General features: G+C 43.4%; 2 protein-coding genes and 1 non-coding gene across 5 annotated transcripts; 1 reads left to right on the top strand and 2 right to left on the bottom strand.

Annotated features, from left to right (window-relative positions):
- Window positions 1–13: 13 nt before the first annotated feature.
- slc39a14 (solute carrier family 39 member 14) lies at window positions 14–15,584 on the bottom strand. 3 transcript variants are annotated; one of them, XM_088993308.1, is made up of 10 exons: window positions 15,358–15,581; window positions 8,887–8,966; window positions 7,369–7,679; window positions 6,172–6,349; window positions 3,951–4,120; window positions 3,317–3,439; window positions 2,251–2,373; window positions 1,974–2,184; window positions 1,713–1,897; window positions 14–1,510 (listed from the first exon to the last, which is right to left on the bottom strand). In XM_088993308.1, exons 3-10 carry the CDS (start codon window positions 7,651–7,653, stop codon window positions 1,358–1,360), a joined length of 1,428 nt encoding a protein of 475 aa, XP_088849434.1. In that variant the 5' UTR covers window positions 7,654–7,679; window positions 8,887–8,966; window positions 15,358–15,581; the 3' UTR covers window positions 14–1,357. The 3 variants fall into 3 exon arrangements, with proteins under 3 accessions (XP_088849434.1, XP_088849432.1, XP_088849433.1); XM_088993306.1 differs by having other exon boundaries at window positions 1,974–2,373; window positions 15,358–15,583; XM_088993307.1 differs by lacking the exon at window positions 8,887–8,966 and having other exon boundaries at window positions 1,974–2,373; window positions 15,358–15,584.
- A 731-nt stretch (window positions 15,585–16,315) lies between these two features.
- trnap-ugg (transfer RNA proline (anticodon UGG)) lies at window positions 16,316–16,387 on the bottom strand. Its single transcript has one exon. It is a non-coding gene; the product is annotated as a tRNA-Pro (tRNA).
- A 278-nt stretch (window positions 16,388–16,665) lies between these two features.
- LOC148898577 (STAM-binding protein-like A) lies at window positions 16,666–27,011 on the top strand. Its single transcript, XM_088993310.1, has 10 exons — window positions 16,666–16,799; window positions 18,556–18,782; window positions 19,889–19,964; window positions 20,030–20,125; window positions 20,846–21,203; window positions 21,549–21,673; window positions 22,600–22,737; window positions 24,238–24,350; window positions 25,305–25,404; window positions 25,500–27,011. Exons 2-10 carry the CDS (start codon window positions 18,571–18,573, stop codon window positions 25,554–25,556), a joined length of 1,275 nt encoding a protein of 424 aa, XP_088849436.1. The 5' UTR covers window positions 16,666–16,799; window positions 18,556–18,570; the 3' UTR covers window positions 25,557–27,011.
- Window positions 27,012–27,148: the final 137 nt, after the last annotated feature.

The raw sequence follows: 27,148 nt of genomic DNA on the forward strand, positions 1-27,148 counted from the left end.
GCTGACACATGCATGGAAAAAAAACCCTTTATTGGTCAAGTATAAAGTCCGCTTAAATAGCACAGTCTTGATTTTCATGGAAAAATACTTTTGTTTTTCCGGATCTAAAATCAGAAACTGAATTGTGTTTGGTGAGCGACCGTTTGAATGATCGATCACTCATGTGAACTATCAATCCAGTTGATTGGAATTCACAGTAACACAAGCTACGACACAGTCAGTCCACCATTGTAAAAAAAAGGAAGAAAAAAAAGACTGGCAATAAATAACCTCCCATGTCCATTTTCAGTAGAAAGCAGTAGTAACGACGGAGCTGAACTCATATCAGGAGACTTTTTTTTTTTTAATTGGAAAAAAATACATGTATGAATTTTTCAATGGTCAAACTTTCTTCCATACTTTGCGTAAACAAATTCCAACAGCAACCAAACATAATGGCATGCATTCAAATTCTAGGTAGCTATCAATAAAAGTCACCAAATTGTATGTGTTTGCATCATGTGACAAGTCCAACAATTTTTGGGCTGTCAAATTTAAATAGAGACAAAGCAGATGCAAAGTATTCCAATCATAATTGTAGGAAATTGTCATAAGAGTGTGACCGCTGACTGACGCAAGCATGAATTGGATTTTTTTTTTTTTACGAGAAAAGAAAAAGTTCTTGACGGAGCAACAACAAACGGAGCATTGTGGAATGCCCTTGCGTCATTTTCGTTTGTGTCTAATTCCGTCAACGATGACGCTAATGACTCCATGATGTCATATCCAAGATTCATTTGCTCAATGAATCGTGCCTTATAATGACATTTACAACATCATTATTCAGACAAATTAACTCATTATATCCTACAATCATCATCATAACAATCTATTTAATTTCTAAGCGCCTTTCAAAACCTTGAAGGTGACTTTACAGTCAGAGGATGATTTTTTTTTTTTTGTGGGTGAGCAGCGGTAGCCGCACGTGCCGGCGTTCACTCAACCGGGAATAACTCCAGCAGATAGAAAGTGAGCCAGCCAGCTAGCTACTAGCTAGTTATTATATAGTAGCGGGCCACACAGATAATAGATAGCCATCCAGACAGACAGATAATAGAAAATAAATAGCAAGAAGCTAGCTAGCTGGCTAGATGTTCTGCGTTCACTCAACCCGGAATAACTCAAATAGATAGAAAGAGAGCCAGCTAGCTAATAGCTAGTTAGCTAGATAGATAGCCATATAGCTAATAACTAGTCAGCTAGATAGCTATCCAGCGGGCCAGACAGATAAGAGATAGCTAGCTAGATAGCCATCCAGACAGACAGACAGCTAATGGAAAAGAAATAGCAGCTAGCTAGCTAGCTAGCTAAAGGTGGCCTACGCCAGTTGTATCTGTCCGGAGTAGGTGGTGAGCAGCAGCATGATCCCAAAGCCCGTCAGCAGGCCGGCGTTCTGGATGGCGAACGTTAGCAGGAAGCTGCTGCCGCCGGCGTCCTCCTCCTCGCGACTCACTTCGTTCATCTCGGGGAACTGCGGGGGGAGGGGGGGGGCGCTTTCAAATCTCAAGTCAGAAATATTGAGGGTTTTTTTGTGCTTGACACATGACAATTGGAAAGAAAAGTTTCATTTGCTTTCGTGGGCCCAATCAAATGAAGTAGAGGGCCACATTTGGCCCCCGGGCCTTGACTTGGACGCCGCCCCCCCCCCAAAAAAAAATGCAAGTGCAACTGACCATGTCTGCCAGGGAGATGTAGAGGAACATGCCCCCCGCCAGGGCAAAGATCCAGTTGGGGGAGAAAGTGTTTCCGGCCAGGATGCCAAAGGCCAGGCCCAGGAAGCAGCAGCAGGCCGACAGGAAGTTGAAGAAAAGCGCCTGCTGGATGCTCATGCCGGCGTTCAGCAGGATGACAAAGTCGCCTGGAGGACGGCGAGCGTCAATGGCAAGGCGGCGGCGTTGGCGGCGTTGGCGGCGGCTGGCTTTGAAACGGCTCACCCAGTTCGTGGGGGAACTCCTCGCACAAGATGGCCACCGAGGTGCTGACGCCCTGAAAGACGGAGGCGGTGAAGGAGGCGCCGATGGCCAAGCCGTCGATGAAGTTGTGCAGGCCGTCGCTCAGCGTGATCATCCAGGCCAGCGTGCCGATGTCAGAGTACGGCGTGCCCTTCAACCAACGGCAGCCGCCCTTGCCCGCGTTCTGCGGGTCCTGCAGAACGCGGGCGTTAGGGGGCGTTCTCCGGGAGGAAGGAGCCCATTTGGCGGCCGGGCTGACCTGCGAGGCGCGCGAGTGGCCCAGCGCGAGCTGGCCCTCGCCGGCGTCCATCTTGTCCGGGGCGTGGCCGTTCGGCTGCTGCAGTTTCTCGCCCTCCTCCAAATAATGACTGTGGGCGTCACCCTGCCGGGCGTACGGGCCCGCAAACATAAAAACACCTTCTCATGACCTCACCCGCATCCACCACCCGGCCCCCCCAAAAAAATAACCAACTAAAATTAAAAAAAAACAAAAAAACTTTATTGTTTCTTTTTGGTCCAGCCTGGGAGGTTTTTCTTTCGCAAATAATGTTTGAATATTTTAGCAGAATTTATATTAAGCATTGTTAAGCATTCATTCATTTATTTATGTTTATATTCATTCAGTCGTCCATTTATTCAGGTGTTTGTTCATTTATTTTCATTCATTTATGTATTCATTCATTTACTTGTTTATTTATTCATGTATTTATTCATTCATTCAGGTATTTATTAATGTATTAATTAATTTATTGATGTATGTATTTCTTTATGTATATATATTTATTAAATCATTCATTCATCTTTGTATTCACTCATTCATCTATTTATTCAGGTATTCGTTCATTTATTAATTAATGTGGTTATTTATCCATGTATTCATCAATTTATTTATGTGTGTTTGTATTTATTTATTCATTTGTTTATTTATGTATGTATTGATTCATTCATTTACTTATTTGTGTATTCATTCATGTATTTATTCATTCATTTATCCATTAATTTATTCAGGTATTTATTTAGTAATTTATTCATTCTGTATTTATTCATTGATTCATTTATTCAGGTATTGGTTCATTTAATTTATCCATGTATTTATTAATGTATTTATTTTCATTAATTTATTCATTTATGTATCTATTCGTGTATTTATGTGTTGATGTATTTATTCATTTATTCACGGATTCATTCATGTATCTATTCATTTAGCATTCATTCATTTCTTATTGATGTGTTGATTTATTTTGAAGGGACGGTCAGGGCGGCTATTTCGATCGCGACGGCAATTATTTTCTTGGTGAAGGCCATTCAAAGTGAGTGTGACTCACGGCGGGCTTCTGCTTGAGGAGCATCTTCAGGACCTTCTCGGTGAAAAAGAACAGGTAAAAACCGCCAAAGACCACGGCCGACTTGGGCGCGTACAAGTCCACCATGGGGTCAAAGCCCAGGGCCTGAAATGGGGGGAGAGGTCAGAGTCACCCATTGCATTTCAAAGCGCCTCTCAAGGTCACTTTACACTCACACTCGCAGGACAAGTCATTGAATACAAGAAAAAAGGGCAGTCAGACCTCAGCTCACCAACTTCATCGCTTCCCAGAAAGTGTGCGGAAGGCCAAAAGTTTGTCTTCCAAATATTGATTTCCCATAACAAACCATTAACAATGAGAATAATCCGAGAAAAAGGCCTTCAAACTACACAAAACAGACTGCATCTTATGTGTAATAAATGTGCTATTGGAGTGTAGGGTATCTTCCAAACATTGATTTTCCACAGGAAACCATTACAATGAGAATAATCCGTTCCCGGGTCCCCATAAAACATCATTTTCTACTAAATAAGCCTTGAAACGACACAAAACAGACATTATTAAATGTATAACAAATGTCCTATTGTATTGTAATGAAAGAAATAAACTGGACGCTATAATAAAGTTGACCTTTGTGATGATCGTTGATCGTTACCTCAGGAATGAGCTGGAAAAGGGCGTTGGAGTAGAGTGTGCCGATGGCCAGCGCGATGAAGTAGAGCAGCAGACGCTTGTAAAAGGTCTTCTTCATGAAAGGCACCACGCTGGCCCCCACCAGCGAGCACAGCGAGATCACCGTCACGCACAGGAACCCGTAGCCCCACACTGAGCAGCGGAGACAAGGACATGAGGGGGACACAAAGGGCTCGTTATCATAAGAAGAAGAAGAAGAATACATTTCTATTTCTAAGCGCCTTTCAAAACTCCCAAGGTCACTTTATAGTCACCGGATACGTTCTTCTGTGGGTGAGCAGCGGCAACAATACGCCCCAGCGTTCACTCAACCCAAAATAAGATCGAAAGATAGCTAGATAGCTAATAGATAGCTAGCGAGATATTTAATTGATAGCCAGCTAGCTATATAGCTAAATAGATAGCTAGCTACATAGCCAGCTAGCCAGATAGATAACTAATACACAGTCAATTGATAGCCAGCCAGATAGCCAGCCAGATAGCTAGCTAATAGATGGCAAATAGACAGCCAGCTAGGTAGCAAGCGAGATATTTAATAGCTAGCTAGCTATATAGCTAGTAGATAGCTAGCTATATAGCCAGTTAGCCAGATAGATAGCTAATAGACAGCAAATAGATAGCCAGCTAGGTAGCAAGCTAGGTAGCCAGCCAGATAGCTAGCTAATAGACAACAAATAGATGGCAAATAGATAGCCAGCTAGGTAGCTAGTCAGATGGTTAGCAGAGTGGGATGGGTGGGATGAACGCACCACATGAAGGGGGTGGGGGGGGGGATGAGGAAAGTAGCGAAGGGGCTTCATTGTACTCAGAGAGTCTTACGGTGCACCCCCCCCCCCCACTCCATTCAAATACTACAGGCCTTCTCTTATGTTTAAGGTGAGTTAAGGGCCTTCAGGCAAACACGCCTGAAGGCCCACAGTGATACTTTTGTCTTTGTAGGTCCGTCCTGGAGAGCTCCAAAAATGCTTGGAGCAGCACACACACTTCCCATTCAGGCCTACATGAAGAAGCTACTGTTTTCTTTTGGCTTTTTGGCCGCACAAAAACAAGACACAGGAAAGACGCAATCACCCGCGGCGCAAAGACAGCCTGAGGGGTTCGATGCAACTTTGGTGGGGGCGGGAGGGAGAAAGAACAAAAGTGAAAACATCTAAAATGAAACAAAGAAAGAAAGAAAAGAAAAGAGAACTTGAAAAAATTTGTTTTTCTCAAGACAGCAAGTTACAAGAAATAACTGGAGCGTAGGCTAGCTATCTACCTAGCGACATAGCTAGCTACCGTGGGCTCGTGTTAGTGAGCTAGCAAGCTAGATAGATAGAAAGCTGGACAGACAGGTAAGTGTGTGTGTTTGAATGAGTAGTCTTGTGAGGACCACTAACATTTGATACCATACATAGTGAGGACCTTTTTGACAAGTGGGGACTTTTTGGCCGGTCCTCACAAGTTTTTCATTCTAAAGGCTTTGAGACCGTCTATATATGCATCTGGTAAACTTTCAGAGAGGTCCTCACAAATTCACCCAAAATGATTTTTGGGGTGTATTTTCATTTCTCACCCCACTCACTAGGATACACACACTTTTTACTCACTGTGTGTGTGTGTGTGTGTGTGTGTGTGTTTAATGAGAGGAAAAAGTTCATAGCACCAAAAAGTAAAACGATATTTTAATCAAATTCACCACAGGGGTGAGGACTTTGAATGTAGCCATTCAGAAAGCTCACTCCTGCTGGTATTTAAGTTTCAAGTCCACTTTTTTTCTTTGTTTTGAAAGAAGTTGATGTGGGAAATGGGCTGACATGTAGTCTTCAAATGGAACACGAGTTCTTCTCTAAACTTATCAGCAATGGTGGTCCTCACTCCTTATCAGGAGTTATCCGGACCTCACAAACCCATTGAAACAGAAATGTGTGTGTGTGCGTGTGTGTGTGTGTGTGTGTGTGTGTGTGTGTGTGTGTGTGTGTGTGTGTGTGTGTGTGTGTGTGTGTGTGTGTGTGTGTGTGTGTGTGTGTGTGTGTGCGTGTGTGTGTGTGTGTGTGTGTGTGTGTGCGTGTGCGTGTGTGCGTGTTCTGAGCATGCCATTTGCTTTTCAACTAAGGTCCAATGAAAGCCTGGTGGTATCCTCCCCGGTGCTTTTGAGCGCCTCCAGACCAAAGAACCCGACTCGAGTGTGAACGTGGCGATACCTTCAGCATCGGTGGGCCTGGGCGAGGCGTCGCCGCCCAGCCGGTCGTGATCGCCGGCTCGGCAGGCGCCGGCGTCCAACTGCTGCAACATGCTGGGGCACAACTCCTGCAAGGCGCGACCGTCCAGGCGGGACTGCTCGCCCATGCTGTAGATGGCCAGCGTGTCCTTTGCCAAGCACTGGGGGGGACAAATGGGGGACGGTGTCAGGAGACTCAACTCCCTCCCAGCCCTGCGCCCCCTACCCTCCACCCACTGCCACACTCCCCGAACTCCGAGTACGCGTTACACGTTGTACTATCATCCTGAACTCTCTTTTTTCATTTTTTTTTTCACTTCAACCTTTTTCTTGTTTTTGCATTACGACACGAGCTCACTTTACATTGAGAAATGACACGTATTGTCTGTCTTTTTTCGCCACATTCCAAGTATCTTGCACGCCGGGTCATCTGTGCTGTACGTCATTAGCATATTAGCATATTTGACAAGAAAGCTGACTTTGACAGCGCTGGACATTCCAAACAGAATAAGAGTGGTGTGAAGTGCGAATAACCGTCTACTGGATGGCTTTGAAGCCTCAAGCTCATCGAGCTAATCGGGCAATCTTGCGCGACGTTAAGACGACCAAATATGCAACGAGCCGAGACATCCAAAGCTGCTTTGGAGCAGCGGACCAACGACCCACCAACTACCTCCCCGGTCAAGCAGACAAATGTCCACCGAGACGACTCTGCGGCGGGTCGGATGAATCCACTCACTACACTTAGCTTACAAACTTAATTGGTTCCCAGAAGTTTGCCTTCCAAACATTGATTTCCAATAAGAAACCATTAAAATGAGAAGAATCCGTTCCCAGGTCCCCATAAAACCCAAAAACATTTTCTACGCCTTAAACGCCACAAAATATATTTTATTTTATGTACAATAAATGTGCTATCTTACGGTGCGGTTTGGTGTTCATCCGCCGAAAACTAGTAAATCCTGGTTTAGGCATAGCTTGGTCAAACTTAACGGCGACAAAAGCGATCTTGGCTCGAGTGTAGCCAACTCTCGTTAGGGAACAGAGTCATGTGACTCGGATGAGTCGGCTCACCAAATCATCCGGCTCAACTCGACTCAACCAAATGGATTCAATCCAACTTTGACTCATGAGGACGCGGCGGCGTTTCAGAAGCAACTGTTTCCTTCTTGGCTCTGACCTTTGATTTGTTGAGTTTGTTGGGCGCGGCGGTGGCGGTGGCGGTCTCATCCTGGCGTACGCCGCCGGCATCGCCCTGGCTGAGCAGGGCCAGCAGGGAGCGCAACTGCGGCACAGTGATGGTGCTGTTGTCGCCGTGGCGGGCCAGAAGGTCTTGGAGAACCTGCGCCGGGGACTGCCGCTCGACGTCCTCCTGAGCCGCCACTCCGCAAAGCGGCAGGACGAAGGCCAGGACCAAGATGGGGGGCAGCGATCCCAGGACGCCATGACGGAACACCATCAACATGGCTGCTGCACAGGCTGGATTTGGATCTGCAGATAAGGAGATACAGTGTCTACCAAACATCACCACCTTGTTTCTGGACATTCCAGACCCCTTTGGAGCAATTTGATTCACCGACGATTTGACAGAAACAACAACCTTTGACTCTTTCTTATGACATACAAGAACAATCGGTGCTATGCTAAGTTGGCTAGCATATACTTAAAGCGCATTATTATTATTATTATTATTAATACTACAGGTAACATCCGACTTACGACCATCTCGACTTAACGACCACGACCTCCAGACACATTTTTTTTTCTTTCTGTTAATTCAAAAGTAAAATAAAAAAAATTATACAAATAAATAAACAATAAAAATGAATAAAAAAAAGTAAAATAAAAAATAATCAAAAATAATACCAATAAATTTAAACAAATGAATAAATAAAAATAAGAAAAGTAAAATACAAAATATTCAAAAATAATATAAATACATAAAAAATACAAATAAGTCATGAATACAAAAATAAGGGAAATAAATACAAAATAAACAAAAGATTACAAATAAAAACAAATAGAACATAAAAAAAGGCATTTTCAACACAGCAAATGGAAGGCATTTTGTGCACGCCTCCTTGAAGGTGACGTCTTGTCTCGTTTGCCGCTGGGAAACCAAACATCGCGATCGTAGCAACAAGCGAGCGGCAACTTTTTTTGGCTGGCGGAACACATTTCTGTGAGTCACAACATGAGTCACCTTTACAAATGAAGCGTAACCAGACTGGTCGCCTCAGAACTGACGGCGACCACTGACGAGACACTAAGGCAATAATTCATCAAGGCGGACGGACGGACGGACGGAGTTTATTGACGATTCATCCAAACGATGGTTTTCTACCCGCGAATCACTCGAGTCGGTGAATCGAATCGAATCGAATCAAATTGAGAGGGGGATGATTCTTGAGTGGAGGCATGAAATGACTCTTTGTTTCCCGGTGGCATTCCTCCACTTGCACGTTTGGCTGAAGTGAGTCGTGAGTCGTGAGTCGTGAGTCGTGAGTCGTGAGGGAGGGAGGAACCCGTCTTGATCTTTGCAACGACGCGGCGCTTTAGAAAAGTGACACGTTGCCATTTTGAACCCGTGCCAAGTGGCGGCTCCTCACACAACACCCCCCATCACGGAGGAGGGGGAGGCGGGGCTTCTTACTCTGACCGCTTGGGGAAACGCGAGACAACAAAAGGTGGCACTCACCGACCGGCGAGTCGTCGGAAAGGAAGACGCCGACCCGCTTGGCTCGCGCGCGGGCAATCGAGTGTCAGAGGCTCCGCCTCCTGCGAACACCACAGTGGAGCATTCATGCTTCCCTCCGACATTTTCAAGGACATTTGCAGAGCAAAAGTGACGCGCTTTGCACTTTGGAGCTTCTGCTAATCTTTTGGGACAATTTTGATGACTACGTGTCGGGGGCGCAATTCCAAACACAAAGCGAGTTGGGCGTCAGAGCTATATCAAGCTGGCTGGCTAGCTAGCTATCTAGCAATTGAGTTAGCTAGCTATCTAAAGCTAGCTAACGAACGATCAAGCTCAAGCTCAATCGCTAGCTAGTTCAATAGATACAATACGTATCGATTTATATAGCGCTTTAATAATAACTGAAGCTGTAACAAAGCGCTCAACATGGACAACTATGCTATACAGGAAATAAAGCAGTCACAAAGATAGTAGAAAGCACCAGGGAATAGAAGTAAGATCAAGTCGGAATCATGCGGAGTGAAATGTTAAACAGTACAAGTGACGATGAGCCTGAAATTTCACAGTTTCATTTGCTTTGGCAAATAAAATTTCCTGGAAAACAGTAACTCGAATGGATAGAAAGCTAGCTAGCTAGCTAGCCAATCAACAGCCAATATATACCTAGCTAAATAGCCAGCCAGCCAGCCAGCTACCTAGCCAGCCAAATAGCTAATAGATAGCAACTAGCCATCAAATGATGATAATAATAATAATATACATTCATGTCAGCACTGAGAGCTACGCTAAAAGCTAACTTACAAATGTCTTAAAGGATTATTGCACTAAAAATTCACTGACAAATGTCTGTGTTGTAGATGGTGGATATTTGGAAAAAATGACATTGTTATTGGATGTTTGTGGATGGAACATGTTGCCAAGTGGAGGCTAAATGCTAAAGTGCAAGAAGATGCTAACTCACTCGGGGCTGAGCAACACCTGTGCTGCAAGGATACGTGAGATACATCATACATTATATTAGATACAATACATAGATTTATATAGCGGTTTTAATAACAACTGAAGCTATCACAAAGCGCTCAACATGGACAACTACGCTATACAGCAAATAAAGCAGTCGCAAAGATAGTAAAAAGCACCAGGGAATAGAAGTAAGATCAAGTCGGAATCATGTTAAACAAAACAAGTGACGATGAGCCTGAAATTTCACAAAGATTCATTTGCTTTGGCGGGCCGAATAAAATGATGTGGCGGGCCAGATTTGGGCCCCGGGCCTTCACTTTGACACCGGTGCCTTACAGCGTTCGTCTGACTTTAGTGGCTTGTTGATTTGTTTGGAGATACGTTGGAAAGGACGCTTCAACTTGGAATTTTGGCTACCAGATGTCAAGCGACCTGTGCTAGCAAAGCGCCGTTAAAAATGTGCCAGCGGCTAATGAGTTGTTCTTCAATTTGAATCTTGACTTAGTTTAAGTCAGATGGAAACGTTTATTTGAGCATGAGGACATTTGACTGGCAAGCCTTGGGACCTTTATTCATTCATTCATTCATTCATTCATTCTCGTGTTTGAACAAGCCGCATGGTAAACAAGGAACTAGTGCTACACCAGGTACCGCCGGAACCACACTGACATGACTAGAGAGCAAGCGCGCTCATCTGTCAAACCAGCTAGCGATCAAGATAGCTAGTCAGCATTTGATAGAGCCATCGAGCTAGATAGCTCTCTTTCTATTCAGCTAGCTGGCTAATTGCTTACATCACGGGTGTCCAAGCCAAGGCCCGGGGGCCAAATATGGCCCGTCACCTCATTTTATTCGGCCCGCGAATCAGAATCAAGCGTGTCAAGTGCCACGATGCTTGCTAAAGTCAAGCAAAATTTCAAACTATCCCATGTCATTCACAAAACAGACATTCTTTTTGACTTGAAATTAGAACAATTGTTATTCATTAATCTTATATGAAATATGTGGAGGGGATGAAACAGTTTAATGGCTTCCCTGGAAATCGTAGCTCCAACGTGGCTCGCGGCAACAAAAAAAAATTAGTTTGCAACCTTTGGTTACGATATTTGCCATTCAAATCTTTCTCAAATAAAACGTCATTTCAAAGAAATGTCAACATTCTATTTTTTTACGTTTATTATTCTTGACACGATGCAGAATTCAAGATGTAATTTTATCAAAATAAGGTCAGGCTTTTGATCTTACATTTTTGTATACAAAAAAATTAAGAGTGCTAATATGGGTTCATTTTTTTCAGAAATATACTTTTCCATCAATATTATGGAGCAAATATTTATATAGCTACAATAGAATCCCAGCCTCCCCCCCAAAAAAAAGTTTGATTATTTTATTTTTTTTATGTCTGAAATATATTTTGGGTTCATTTTTTTCGATTGCTATTCATATTTTATTGTAGGAAATAAGGCTTATTTTTCTTTGCAATTTGCATGCTCCCGTAATATGACAAAAAGTAATACTGTATAATTTGAAAAACGTGTATTGTATTTTTTGATGTTTTTTTATCCTATTTGCTTAAGCAATAAAAAATTAGTCCTGCGACATTTGTCATGAAAACAAGGGTCATAAAGGTTGAAGAAAATGTTCAAATCACCGAGAAGACAGATGCCAAACCTTGATGATGATAAAAAAAGTTCATTGCTGCCAATTAAAAATTTAAAACATTAACAAATTAAAACAAAAAAAACCCCGGAAGCTTGTCAAATAAAATGCTGCAAAATGAAGTTGCGATTTTTCTGGAACTCCAATTGGACTTTTCACCTCCATAACAGCCATAAATCAAAACCGCCCCTTAAAGGACAACCGACATCACTTTTTTGTTTCCTAATTGACATCAGAAAAACGTTTGATGGCATCTCAAATAGCCAAAAGACGCAGGCTGATATTTTCAGTCAAATGCAAAACAGCCATCCATCAAAATGACGCAAAGTGTCCAAAATCTGCAAAAAAATGAACCCGGAAGTGGCCAGTTTCAGTTTCAGTGGCGTGACGTGACGTGACGTGACGTGACGTGACGTGACGTGACGTGACGAGACGTCACCAACTCCAAAACAAGACTTCCGGAATATTCAGCGCGAGTGTTAAAAGGTCAAATCTAGCTTTAATATGCGCTGTAATCTTTGTCAAATACGCTCAGTAGAAGGCATGTGACAAATGATGGACACAACTTGTCCGCCGGAGGCGTCGGTTGTCCTTTAAGCGCCATTTTTGAGAAGAGTCCCATTTTTTCCCCATCCCGATTCCTTTTTGGGGTCACAATCTACGCCCGCCCGCTCGGTATCCTACCTGAGGGTTTGGGCGCCGCTTAATGAGGAATAGAATGTCACGCGGGTGTGAAGTGGCCCCGTTGATAAGACGCCCGCCAGCCAGCGAGCCAGCGAGCCAGCGTTGACTGGCAAACAAGTTGAAAGCAGCGCGGATTCTCACCACAACTCGAGCTCGCTGCGGCCGGCGGGGTCTGTCTTTTTATATGGCGTCGGGTGATTGAGTGACAGACGCCCCCCGTAATCATCCGGGCCTCGCAGCGGCGAGTGGCGGGAACCGTGACGAGTTGCCGCCCGTGCCGCTTCAGGCAACACTTTGGCAGGCCCACAAAGGGGAGGGGAGGCTTTTCCCCCGCCGCCGTCGTCGTCGTCGTCACCTCGGGGGACACCGCTAGTGGGACAACCCCACCCGGGGGGGTCCGATTGCAACTATTTGCTGACTTTATTTCTTGCAAATGAAATCAATCCACAGTTTGCCAGGAGTTTCTGGATGACTGGATGCACGAATGCCTCCTTTTTTTTACCCTTCATGGGGACCAAGATCACATGCAATAGGTCTCACTTGCTCTCTCTCTCTCATTCTCATTCTCTATTTCTCTTTCTCTCTCACTCCCTCTCTCATTCACTCTCTCTCTCTATTTCTCTCTCTCTCTCTCTCTCTCTCTCTCACTCACTCACCCCCTCTCACTCACTCTCACTCTGTCATACAGTCTCTCTCTCTCTCTCCCTTTCACCCAGGTGATAAAAATGGAGGGAGTGCTGGGCGGGGCTGAGAGGTTGCACAGGCAATCCACATGGCTGTCAATCATGGGATAAAGTGCTGTCATTGGGTAACGTCGGCGCTGGCTGTGAAGCCATCAAGCGACAGCCATGTCACAAAACCTCAGAGTCATTGGGCATTTTTTCAAGGTTTTGATTTTCCTGGAGAAAAAAAACCCGCGATCCAGCAAAACGGCAAAAATCAAATCACACCCACCGACAAGTAGAAAGTCAAAGAACAATCTGACGAGCACATCTCGCAGGAACGAATTGAGGATTCCTCGCCTTTCGAGGAATCTTGAACGACATGACGGACAAGAGTCCATGCGCGGCAAGCCACACCCCTCCCCCCCCCCTCGGGGATTCCAACCAGAATAGCTGCCATACTTTCAGGTCGACCAAAGAAGTGTGGATGGAAGGCCAGTCGACATTCTCATACTCCAACATTTACTCAGCTCCACTTACTAAACAGCAACACTTACTAAACAGCTCCTTCAAAAATGCTCAATAGATGACTAATAGCTAGCTAGACAGCTAATAGATCGCAACTAGATAGCTAGCTAGGTTGCCAGCAACGGTGACCCTGTTAAACCAGAAATAACTCAAATAGATCAAGTTAGCTAATTAGCTAATAGATGACTAATTGATACCTCTCTAGCTAGTTAGACAGTTAATAGATAGCAAATAAATAGCTAGCTAGGTAGCCAGCAACGGTGACCCCGTTAAACTGGGAATAAATCAAATAAATCAAGTTAGCTAGCTGACTAGCTAGCTAACTTGCTCCCATGTGAACAAAGGACAACCAAAAAGGTCAAGATCCCCTGCGGAACACCTCCACATTCTAATCATCATATTAATAATAATAATAATACATTTCATTTATAAGCGCCTTTCAAAACTCTCAAGGTCACTTTACAGTCACAGGATAATTTTATGCGGGTGAGCAGGGGCAGCCACATGCGCCGGCGTTCACTCAACCCGAAAGTAACTCGAATAGATAGAAAGCAAGCTAGCTAGCCAATTAATAGCCAACAGATACCTAGCTCGATAGCCAGCCAGTCAGCTAGTGAATAGATAACTAGGTAGCTAGCCATCCAGGTAGATACCTAGCCAGCCAGATAGCTAATAGAAAGCAACTAGATAGCAAATGACAATGGATAATCATAATAATATACATTCATGTCGTCGCTGAGAGCTACGCTAAAAGCTAACTTCCACATTTCTCAAAGGATTATTGCACTTACAATTCACTGACGACACAAAAAGGACATTTCTGTGTTGTTGATGGTGGATATTTGGAAAAATGAAATTGTTATTGGATGTTTGTGGATGGAACATGTTGCCAATAGGAGGCTAAATGCAAGTGCAAGAAGATGCTAACTCACTCATGGCTGAGCAAGAATACATTAGCTGTTTTTACAGTTTAATTGCACATTTTTTAAATGTAAAATACATTTTTAAAAGAATAATTCCATGGAATTTTTATTGTCATTTGGCATTTATTTAAAAAAAATATACAAAATGGATGCATTTTACTCCCTATTTTTATTTTATTTTGGGGTTTATTCACTTTTACTAATCTTTTTTTTTAAGCAATGGACAACCGGACATAATAGCAACACAAATAGAAAGTTACTCTTGCAATAGTCACACGCATGTATTCTTTATCCTCTCCAAAGTATATTGCATCATGGATGCAATATTCTCAGGGCAGTTTTTGGGAGGACATTACCTGCACATTCCGCCATGACGTCCCTGATACACTGCTGAAAAGGATGCTTTGATCCTCTCCGCTTTGGAGAATTGCTTCATGTCACAAGAGGGTACAGCAAGTGCTGAAGAATTAATGACTCTTTGTGTTGTCATATTTTTTTTTTTACTTCAAGATGGCACCGCGACAGTGGATGCCTTTCCAGCAGCTCCTGTATTTTGTTTTCTACTTCTTTCTTTCCTTTCATAACTTTGCTGCTGTGAAATGTCAATTTCTCCACTGCGAGACGAATAAAGTTACATCCAATCCAATGCGTTTACAAAACGGCCAGCAAAGAATATTTGAATTTAAGCTGTAATTTGTGTGAGTTATCGACCATGTCGAATCAACAGCTATCTGTCCTTGGGTGATTTGATGGCACAAAAATAGAAATAATACTTTAGGCGGCGCATAATGCCGGTACAGTAACATTTTTTTTTCAATGAAAAAAAGACTTGATCTTGACTTCCATGTCATGACTTTGATACTCAATGTCTTCGAAGTACACGAAAGGAGCCCCGTTGAAAGAACACGCCGAGTTTGCTGATTTACTTGGACGCTTTGGGTGAAAAGAATCCGACAGAATTTGAGTTGGCAAGAGCGCCGGGTGGCGTTGTACGGTGCGGCTAGCTTAGCGAGCGCGTTAGCTAGCTTCCAGTCCTTGCTTAGCTTTCTTACCTTGTCCGCGGATGCTGCCACCGGAGCAGCCTTGACGTCAGCTGCGGTCCACGGCAGCCGTCCCGCGACACGCCGGCGATATCACATTTAGTTTGCCAGTGGGGACGTGTCAGATAGGGGCCATCGTCGTCGTCATCCTTCGCTTCATTTTAACACTTGCTTTTCCCATTGACGTGAATCGCTCAACAGGGAGTGAAGTAGTCATGTGTCGTTCGCGAACTAGCCGGATCTCTGAAGTGAACGAAGAGAGCCGCTCTTGACAACAAGCCGGAAATGGGAGCCTCTATTCCCCGCACAGGGAGGGGGGGGGGGGTGGGTGTGAGGTAGACAGGTGGACAAATGTTATTACATTATGATGTTAATATTATCCCATTATGATATTTTTTTACTACTTGGTATGAGAGCATTATTAATGTGTAAAGCAAATTAGTCACAGCTGATCACCAGACCAGCGTAACCACAGGGAAAGTCAAAGTTAGCGTCCACTAACTCTGTGCACATAGAAATCAAGCCATATCAATAAAGATATTTGATATCGTGTATTTTTTACATTAGTAATTCGTTTTCACAATATTTTACGTGATTTTTTGGTCGTTCGTTAATTTAAGCCACAAAAAAAAAAACTAACAAACTGAGGAGCCATTTGAGAGCCAAAAAGCCGGTTCTTTCTAGTGAGCCGAGCCAAAAGAACCGGCCCTCTGAAAAGAAGCCGGAATTCCCATCACTCGAGTGAAGGCGCTGGAGTCATGTTCCGAGGTGACGTCAGACGATCTCCCCAAGCGGTTCGTTTGGGTATTGCAATATCTCGCGCGACTAAAAATTGTAATCGTCGTTTCTAGTTTGCTTTTTGTCTATAGTATAGACAATATATAACAACGTCGTTAGGTATAGACTCTATACCTAAAAAGCATTCGTTGCCAGGGAGGTGGGGAAATCAACTTATTTCAATTAAAAGAATGGGCTCGTCCGGGATTTGAACCCGGGACCTCTCGCACCCAAAGCGAGAATCATACCCCTAGACCAACGAGCCACGATAGCCATTGTACAGTGCTCTCCATTTATAACGTGGAATGGGGATACGAATTTCACTAAAAGGCCACAATGTTAAAATGTTTGCAGGACAGAAGACATGTACGTGGGCTGTCTACTCTGAGAAAAAATAAAGAGCAACAAAACGCTGAAGAGCAACGTAGTACTGCGGCCACCATCTTTGTGTTCCTCGCTGAGACTTCAACATATAGACTGCGCATGCTCCGTGTCATTCAAGCACGTCAGCCGCCTACCTCGACGTCACAACGCGTCATCTGTCAATTGTTGTGATTGCGGAAGTGTTCGGATGTCTAGTAAGCGCAGTTCCCTCCATCAATCAGACTTGCGAGTACGTCGTTGGATCTCAATGTGGGCTCGATCGATGTAGGATCTCCCTTTGACCTCGTCAGCAGGTATGAAGTCACCAAAAACGCCGTTTGCTTCCTCTCTTTTCGGCCCTTTTACGTATAGTAGCCACGCTAGCTACACGCGGCTAACGCGACATCACTTGCATGCAGTCATCTTGAGTGTGCTCAAATATGACATTTGGCCACACGATGAAAGAGAAAAGTAGCTACATTGACTATTGGACGTATTTATACCATTCCGATTATTGTCGTTTGTCATACACGAAAAGTGGTAAGAAGTGAAACTTCACATTCCAATTGTGTTCTTACACATTCAATATGGATGGGACAGAAAACAAATCAATCATAATTCATCACGCATTTTCTAATACCGCATTTAAATAGCTTTCAAATGACGTCTAGATTATTGTTCTACGACAAATAAGAAGGAAATCATGGCATTTTTAATTTGGGAAATATGAGGGGATTTTCTGCCTGCAATGTAATGACAGTTAAAACAATGACAATCTGTGACCGAGTAAACACGGTCACCATTTTAGTTATGCAAATTATTAATTGGAATGATTTAGCGATTATTTAGTTGAATTTATATGAAATCATCTGTATTCGTCAGTATTTGATGTCTAAAGCGAAATAATAAGCGACAGATGAGCAAATACCAACGATGGAATGCAGGCAGATGTTGGTCAGAAATCCAAAATGGCTGTCACTGAATACTAGGAAAGAAAATTGACGTCATCATAAACTGCAGAGCTTGGACAATCCCACCAAAAAGCACGACGTACTTGACAAAAATGCAATCATCTACGACTGCGAGTACGCTCGCTTCACCGCACAGAAACAATGGCGGTTGAATAGAGCAAACTGTAGCGTACCTACATTCAGCAGTGAAAAAGTGCCATTTAAAGGACAAGCGACGCCTCCGGCGGACAAGTTGTGTCCATCATTTGTAAAATGACTTCTACTGAGCATATTTGACAAAGATTCCACCGCATATTAAAGCTACATTTGACCTTTTAAGACTGGCGCTGAATATTCCGGAAGTCTTGTTTTTGAGTTGGTGACGAGTCCTCACGTCACGTCACTGGACGAACACCCCTGACCGAGAAAGGACACATTGTCCTTTCATGGCGTCAATGCATTTTTCGGTACTTTGTTTGGTCTGAAAACTTTGTGTAGCACCAAAAAGAGGCAGAAGAGGGCGACAAAGCTCCGTGTAAGGAATTAATCAGCCTGTCGCCATTTTCTGCCTCTCTTTGGTGCTACATGATACCTCAAAATGACACGGAAGGACTTCTTTGATCAATTGCAAACATGTATGCTTTCCTCTTCAGAAAGAACAATTTGAATCCTATTGATAACTGGATGTGTCACAAGAAAGCATCTTCTCCGAATCTGAAGCCATTGTTTTGATTCTCCAGCAATGCAAGACGTCTTGGGGTGACGTCACGAACAAGGGGGCGGGACCTTCTGAAAATGGCCACTTCCGGGTTCATTTTTTTGCAGATTTTGGACACTTTGCGTCATTTTGATGGATGGCTGTTTGGCATTTGACTGAAAATATCATAGTGCGTGTTTTGGCTATTTTAGATGCGATCAAACGTTTTTCTGATGTAATGATGATTAGGAAACAAAAAAAAGTGTCTGAGTGAACGCCGGCGTATGTGGCTGCCGCTGCTCACCCGCAGAAAAACGTATCCCGTGACTGTAAAGTGACCCTGAGCGTTTTGAAAGGCGCTTCTAAATTCAATGTACGATGATGATTTGAGCATCTGCGGCCTTCCTGTTGGTGGTCTTGCAGGTTGGGCGGTGGGCCATGGCGGCCCACAGCGAGGTCAGCCTGGTCGGTTTGCCACCCGAGGAGCGCGTTCGCATCCTGACCAAGAAGGGCAGTTGGGTGGACATCAACGACGAGGTGCCCCTGCGCCGCTACTTCCGCTCGGGCATGGAGATGATCCGCATGGCCAACGTCTACGCCGACGAGGGCAACATTGAGCGGGCTTTTGTCCTCTACAATAAATACATCACGTAAGAAGCGAAGAGAAGCGAAGCGAAGAGAAGCGAAGCTTCCCCACTGCAACCTTCTTTCTTTCTTTTGATTTATTTATTGATGGAGAAATAAACAAAGAAATACATTGGCTGTGGCCATACCTGAAGGGAAAAGCCAAAAGAAGAATGATAAAATGACTTGAGAGTTTTGAAAGGCGATAATAAATAAAAGGAATTATTATTATTATTATTATTATTATTATTATTATTATTATTATTATTATTATTATTATTATTATTATTATTATTATTATTATTATTATTATATACAAATAATAATACATTTTATTTATGGGCACCTTTCAAAACTGTCAAGAGACAAATAAGTCATTCTATAATTCTACCAGTCCGACCAAACTGCATTATTATTATTATTATTATTATTATTATTATTATTATTATTATTATTATTATTATTATTATTATTATCAGAATCATCTTTATTACCAAGTATGTAGAACACACAAGGAATTTGTTTCCGGTAGAACACGCTGCACTAGTATCGTCGTCAAAAAAACTGCTAAGTGGCACTATATAGTTACTGTTGTTATTATTATTATTATTGTGAAAGAAGAGGATGCACAAAACCGGGATAGATGGAGGACATTGATTCGCTGTGGCGACCCCTGAGGGGAAAAGCCGAAAGGAAAAGATTATTATTATTATTATTAGTAGTAGTAGTAGTAGTAGTAGTAGTATTTGTTCATTTGTGTAGAATAACCATAATACATTTATCATAATAATACATTTAATTTTATTTATAAGCACCTTTCTTGAGACTTTTAAAGGGCGCTTATAAATTAAGCGCCCTTTATTAAATAGCTATCTAGCGGGCTATATATTAGCTAGCTAGCTATTAGCTATCGATTAGCTATCTGATAGCTAGCTTTCTAACTATTTGAGTTATTCCGGGTCAAGTGAACGCTGGCGCATGTGTCTGCCACTGCTCACCCACAGAAAAACGGATCCTGTGACTGTCAAGTGACCTTGAGAGTTTTGAAAGGCGCTTAGAAATGAAATGTATTATTCTTGTGATGATTATGATGATAATGTGGAGCTTTTTGTTTGTCCACTTTTCCACATAGGCTCTTTGTGGAAAAGCTTCCCAAGCATCCGGATTATAAAACGGCAAATATTCCGGAGAAAAGGGACACGCAAAAGGTACGCTACAAAATGTCTCTTTTGGTTTTCCTTCTTTCGTCTCATTCCTTCTTTTTGTCCGGCAGAAATTAAAGGATGTGGCTTTCCCTCAAGCTGAAATCCTCAAGAAAGCACTTCTCAACAGATTCCAACAAGACTATGACCACCATTGTGTCAAGAAGGTCATCATCATCATCATATATTATATTTCTAAGCTCCTTTCAAAACTGTCAAGGTCACTTTACAGTCAAATGATCGTTTTTTCTGCGGGTGAGCAGCGGCAGCCACATGCGCCAGCGTTCACTCAACCCGGAAGTAACTCCAATAGATAGAAATCTAGCTAGCTAACAGATAGCTAATAGATAGCAAATGGATAGCCAATTTAAAAGAGATTCTTATCTTACAGAGTGTCACAACAACATCCGTGACACTCTGACGAAGGCGGAAGTAGACGCCCAAACATGGCAGACGCCCGAACACCGACAGACAGTACGCTGTCTGGAAGATAAGAATCAGGTAGACAGGATGAACTTAATACAACTAAATGGATAGCCAGCCAGGTAGCCAGCTAGATAGACAGTTAGCTAACTAGAAAGATAGCCATATAGCTAATAAATTCCAAGCTAAATAACTAGCTCGCTAACCAGATAGCTGGTTACCTGGTGAGGTAGCTAGCTAGATAGCAAATAGATAACCAACTAGGTAACTCGCTAATAGATAGCTAATGGATTGCAAATAAATAGCAAGTGGATAGAAAATAGATTGCCAGCTAGGTAGTGAGCTAATATATACCAAATAGCTGTTTGCTAGCTAGCTCGATAGCTAAGCATGTAATTTCCCAAGTTTGATTTGGCCCAAATGGTCAAAGCTGGCTTCCAACCTTGAGTTGGCGCGTCTTGCAGAAAGCGGAGGAGGAAGCGGCGGCGCTGCTGCAGGCGCGGCAGCGGGCGCTGGACGCCGAACGGGAACGCGTGGCCGAGATGCAGCGGCGGCAGCAGGAACAGGAACAGTTCAGCGCCTTTGAGGAGATGATCCGGCGCCAGGATCTGGAACGGGAGCGCCAACGCCTTCTCTTGGACTTGGGACAGCCCGGCCCGCCTCGCCAGGACGCGCCGCTCATCCCGGGCATCCAAGGACCGCCCGCGCCGGCGCACGGCCCCCGCGACCCGCCCGGGAAGCGCCCTCCGGCGGCGGCCGCCGCCCCGCCCGCCTTCGACCGGTCCCTGAAACCCGGCTCGCTGCTCAGCACCGACAACAACGGTGAGTTGGTGGATGGGAAGGAATGATTTCTGGAGAGCGCCGGGTGTCCAAGTCGAGGCCCGGGGGCCAAATCCGGCCCGCAAAGCAAATCAAACTGGTGAAATTCCATGCTCATCTATCCAGCTGGCTAGCAATCAAGCTCGGTAACTGGCGATCGAGCTAGCTAGTTAGCGATCGAGCTAGCTCGTAATTGAGCTAACTAGTGAGTGAGATAGCTAGTTGGCTAATCCCTTACATCACAGGGGTCCAAGTCGAGGCCCGGGGGCCAAAGTCGGCCCGCCAAAGCAAATGAAAGTTGTGAAATGGTGATCCGGTGTGTTTGTTTGTCTCCACCCTAATGGGCAGAGCTGACGGTGGATGCCCTCCGCCAGCTTCTCGTGCCGTCGGAACTGTGCCGAAGCTTCCTGCGGCTAGCCGAAGCTAACACCAGCCGGGCCGTCGAGACCTGCGGCATCCTCTGCGGTAAACTGGTCGGTACACTCAGCTTCAAAGCGACAAAAAGGCTGTGTGTGTGCGTGTGCGTGTGCGTGTGCGTGTGTGTGTGTGTGTGTGTGTGTGTGTGTGTGTGTGCGCGTGTGTGCGTGTGTGTGTGCGTGTGTGTGCGTGTGTGTTTTGAACAAGATTGACTTTTAACAACAGAAAAGACTCCGATGGAGAAATGCAACCCCCTCCCGCCCAAAAAGTCACATTTTAAATGTTCACATGTTGACATTTAAAGTGCTTAACTATTGATTTAACTTTTATTGGCGTTTTAAAAAAAACCTATGTTGAAATCACTTTTCTTTTGGATACATCAACTGTTGTTAAAGCGCTCTATAAATCAATATGTCTTGTATTTTATTGTATACATCTTGGCAGGAAGATTCCGCTACTTCGGGTGTCTAAGTCAAGGCCCGGGGGCCAAATCTGGCCCCCGGGCCATATCATTTGATTTGAACTACAAATTGATCAAACTGAAATTCCAGGTCATCTAGCAAGCTAGCTAGCTACTTAGCTCTTTCATCTAGCTGGCTAATCCCTTACAACACTTCTTGTCCTTCTTCTACTTCTTGTACTACTACTACATCCTCTACTTCTATGTCTACTTATACTACTTCTTGTACTTCTACTTCTACTACGACTTCCGCTACTTCTTGTCCTTCTTCTACTACTACTTCCTCTACTTCTATTTCTACTTCTACTAGAGCTTGTACTTCTTGTACTTCCACTTCTACTACTTCCTGTACTTCCTTTACTTCCGGGTCGAGTGAACGCTGGCGCGATTGGCTGCCGCTACCAAAAAATGACGTGACTGTAAAGTGTCCTTGAGAGCTTTGAAAGGCGCTTGGAAATGAAATGTCTGATGATGATGATGATGATGATTCAGTCGATGGGGTTCTCCCGCCGCCGTTTGCAGACCAGAAACACGTTCACGGTGACGCACGTGATCGTTCCCAAGCAATGCGGCGGCCCCGACTATTGCGACACGGAGAACGAAGAGGAGCTCTTCCTCATCCAGGACCAGTACGACCTCATCACGCTGGGCTGGATCCACGTGAGTCAAGCCCCAATTCGCAAACGCGCTCGCTCGGCCAAAACCCGAAAAACCCAAAGAGCCACGCGAATCCACTTCCTGTGGCCAAACGTGACGAGCGCTCATTGGAGTCCTCGGTTGGAGCGAGCGCAGCAAAATTGCTTCCAATTGAGTAAGTCAGAAGACAGGGACAACGGAACGCTAGCTAGCTCAAATAGGATAGCTAGCTAGATAGCTAGCGAGCTAGGTTATTTGCTAGCTAAATAGATAGCTTGATAAAAGCGAGCTAAATAGCTCGCTAACTTTCTATCTATTTGAGTTACTTATTGATATTATTATTAGCTACTATCTATTTATTGTCCCAAAGTAAGACACATTGAAGGCTGACTTCCTGTGTCATTTCAAGAGTTTTTATTTTATTTTATTTTATTTTTTGAGGGGGGCGGGGGGTGTCACACGATACATTCAATTCTGTGGTGATTTTTGGTTGTCCAAGGCTGGTTGTCGCTCAGGGTTTCAAAGTGAAAATGTTAACAAATGCGAACAGCCATCAAAGAAAATTGACATTTCTTGATATAAATATGGGAGGATTATTGGAAGAAAGACAAATTTAGGAGCAACACGAGGAGGAAGTTGGAGCGTGTCAAAATAAAAGCATGCTTTCACACTTCAAAAGGTATTGCATTACATTTTATGAGTTTGATTATATTTGAAAATGATTGTTTTTAATACGTATTATAATTTTTTTGGATTGAATTCTTGTTTTGATATTAATCAAATTTTCTGATTTTGTTTTCCTAATTGGTGTTTTATTGCATGAGATTTTATAAGTGTATTCTAATTGAGATTTCCCTTTTTTCCCCTATATTCTTAAATGTTATTGTTTTTAATAATAATAATAATACATTTCATTTCTCAGCGCCTTTCAAAACTCTCAAGGTTGCTTTACAGTCACGGGATCAGTTTTTATGTGGGTGAGCAACGGCAGCCACATGCGCCAGCATTCACTCAACCCAGAATAACTCAAAGATAGAAAGCTAGCTAACTAGCTAATAGATAGCTAGATAGCTAATATGTTTCCTGACTCAAATAGCTAGCTAGCTATATAGCTAATAGATACTCAAATAGATAGAAAGCTAGCTATGAGTTCACTAATTGATAGCTAGCTAGCCAATATATAGCACGCCAGATAGCTATTTATCTATCTAGCTAGTTAGCCAGTGGGCTAGCTAATATATAGACCGCTAGATAGTCAGCGATCTAGCCAGCTAGCGAGCGAGCCATAAGCCAGCTAGCAAATAATGATTTCTAAGCGCCCTTCAAAACTCTCAAGATCACTTTACAGTCGCAGGATCAGTTTTTCTGCGGGTGAGCAGCGGCGCCAGTGTTCACTCAACCCGGAAGTAACTCAAGTAGATAGAAAGCGAGCTGTATGACTCATTTCGGCTCATATTTATCTTGATTTGCGAGCTATATGACTCATTTCGGCTCATATTTATTTGATTTTTTTGCTGATGCTAGACTCACCCAACGCAGACGGCGTTCCTGTCCAGCGTGGACCTGCACACGCACTGCTCGTACCAGATGATGCTGCCTGAGGCCATCGCCATCGTCTGCTCGCCCAAGTTCAACGAGTGAGGCTTGCCTAGGCACAAAAAAAAACCTCAAGTGGACCAAAACACAAAAATATTCATTGACAGTGATACCTCGGTTTACGAACCCCTTGGCTTATGAACTTTTCGGTTTACGAACGTTAAATTGATGAACATTTTACCTTGGCATACAAACTACTTTTCGGGATACACACGGAGCACCACAATGAGTGAAGTGTCGTTGGTGAACGAGCCCGTTCTCCTAACAAGAAAATGGCAGCCGATTGTTTTTGTCCTCTATTCCCCGGCCCCAGTCTTTGGTTAAATCCACGTGATTGGTCAAGAACGCCGCAGCAGTGAGAGGAGGTGGTTTAAACATTAAAGAGAGCGGCAGACGACAGAGAGAGAGTGAGAAAATGGATAGAAAACAGTGACATTTGGACTCGTTTCAACTTTGATAGGCAGAGTGTAGACTGCACGGTTAAAATATCCCATCAATCAGGCTCCACAAACATCTGTACACTTGATGCAAAAAGCTATCAACCCAGCTAAACAGAACACAATTGATGAGGAAAAGGGTAAAATTATCGCAGGGAAAGCACCTCCAAGGGATCATTCCTCAAGATGGTGAAAGAAGAAGGCTACGTTCCTCATCAAGTCTTTAATGCTGATGAAAGCGGCCACTCCATTCCATCAAGCCATCTAACGACCATCACAAAGGTCAATAAAACAACTTTATTATACCGTACCGTTTATTTCTTTCATTATAATACCATATCACATTTATAATACATAAAATAAGGTCTATTTTGTGTAGTCTTAAGGCTTATTTAATAGAAAATGATGTTTTGTGGGGACCTGGGAACGGATTATTCTCATTTGAATGGTTTCCTGTGGGAAATAAAATTTTGGGAGACACACTTTTCGCCTTCCACACTCTGTTTGGGAACCAATCAAGTTGGTAAGCCAAGGTCTCACTGTATTTGTTTCTTCCAGGATCGGCTACTTTAGATTGACAGATCGGGGAACCAATGAGATCTCCTCGTGTAAGCAGAAGGGCTTTCATCCTCACAGTAAAGACCCACCTCTATTTACCGTGAGTACCCCCCAAACAATAAATATCACAGAGACGTTTACATTAAAAAAACAACTACTCGGATGACGGATTTTTGTTTCTTTCCTTGAACCCAGCACGCCGGCCACGTCACCATCACCAACGATGCCGTCTCCGTGATGGATTTGCGGTGATTTGAGGATTTTTTTTCTCCTTTTTTTTCTCCTCCATAGACTTTTATCACATCCACAGTTTTTATGTTTCCTGAATTTGTGCTCATATCATTCTATGAGGGGGGGGGGGGGTTCTGTGGGTGAGCAGTGGCAGCCACATGCGCCAGCGTTCACTCAACCCGGAAGTAATTGGAAAGGAGCTAGCAAATAACCTAGCTGGCTATCTAGCTAGCCCCTGTGATTTATATGTGAAGAACTAAACTGAGTAAATTTTGACAACAATTCATGGTTAAGGTTCCTGTTACATCATCAATTATGACAATTGAGCTAGCTATCAAGCTACCTACCTATCTATCTACTTGCTATCTGTTAGTTATCTATTAGCTAGCTATTAGCGGTCTAGCTATTAGTGTTATAGTTGGCTGGCTATCTATTAGCTATCTAGCTAGCTTCCCATCTATTTGGGTGGGCCACATTGTAGTTACATTTTCCTCACGGGGGCCATTAAAAATTAGCTATCTAGATAGGTAGCTATCTGTTAGCTTTCTATCCGAGTTACTTAGCTGTCTATTAGTTGTCTTTTCGCTAGCTAGCTTTCTATCTGAGTTACTTCCGGATTGAGTGATGGCCTCGCTAGCTATCTGTTAGCTATCTATTAGCTAGCTAGCTTTCTATCCAAGTTACTCCCGGGTTGAGTGAACGCTGGCGCTCGTGGCTGCCGCTGCTCACCTACATAAAAGCTGATCCTGTGACTGTAAAGTGACCTTGAAAGTTTTGAAAGGCGCTTCGAAATGAAATGTATGATTCTGATGATTATTGCGGCACTGGCGTTGTCTGCGTTGTGAAGAAGTTGGCGACGTTGTCCAAGTTTGCGCCTGACTGATTGAAGCGTGGAGGGCGACACCCACGTTCTGGTCACGCCGCATATTTGATTTGGAACTCAGGTGCGTCAAACGTCAATCAAACGTCTCCATTTTTTGAACGCCATTCGTGGATGTTCCTCACTTCAGAAAGTGTGAATGTCCAACTGGACTACGCCCTCCCGTGCCTCATTCAGCAAAGAACTTTCATTGATAAGATGCCAAGAGGAAATAAAACCACTGGACATGACTTGGATATGTCCAGTGGTTTTATATGCCCCCCCCCCCAAGAAAAAAAACCGGGAATGACAGCAAATTAGTTAATTAAAATTTATCAGCGCTCTCTGGCAATCTACAGAAATTGCATTTTTACATTTTGTTTTATGTATATGATTATTTTTTTTTCATCAATTGGAGTGAAATGATGTTCATACTAACATGGTTGATGATATGGTTAAAAACTAAATTGTACATACTGCGAAAGTACTTTAAAATAATTCCCAGCAAACGACAAATTGATAAAAAGCAACAGACAAAATGGTTCAAAATCTATATTTTTCAGCACAATAATAAACTATGTACATTATCATTAAAAATAAATGACAATATTTATTTCCTACAAAAAAAAATCTTTTAGTGTGAGCACTTGCGTGGTCCGCTCAAAACAAATCAAGAACGACAAAACATGTCTACATTTCAACCAAAGGTGGCGCCTGAGTGCCATCCCGATTAAACGAAGGATGAAGAAGAAGA

The sequence above is a fragment of the Hippocampus bargibanti genome, linkage group LG04, assembly GCF_051943395.1.
Source record: "Hippocampus bargibanti isolate YZ-2025 linkage group LG04, ASM5194339v1, whole genome shotgun sequence".
In the NCBI taxonomy this organism is placed as follows: Eukaryota; Metazoa; Chordata; class Actinopteri; order Syngnathiformes; family Syngnathidae; genus Hippocampus; species Hippocampus bargibanti.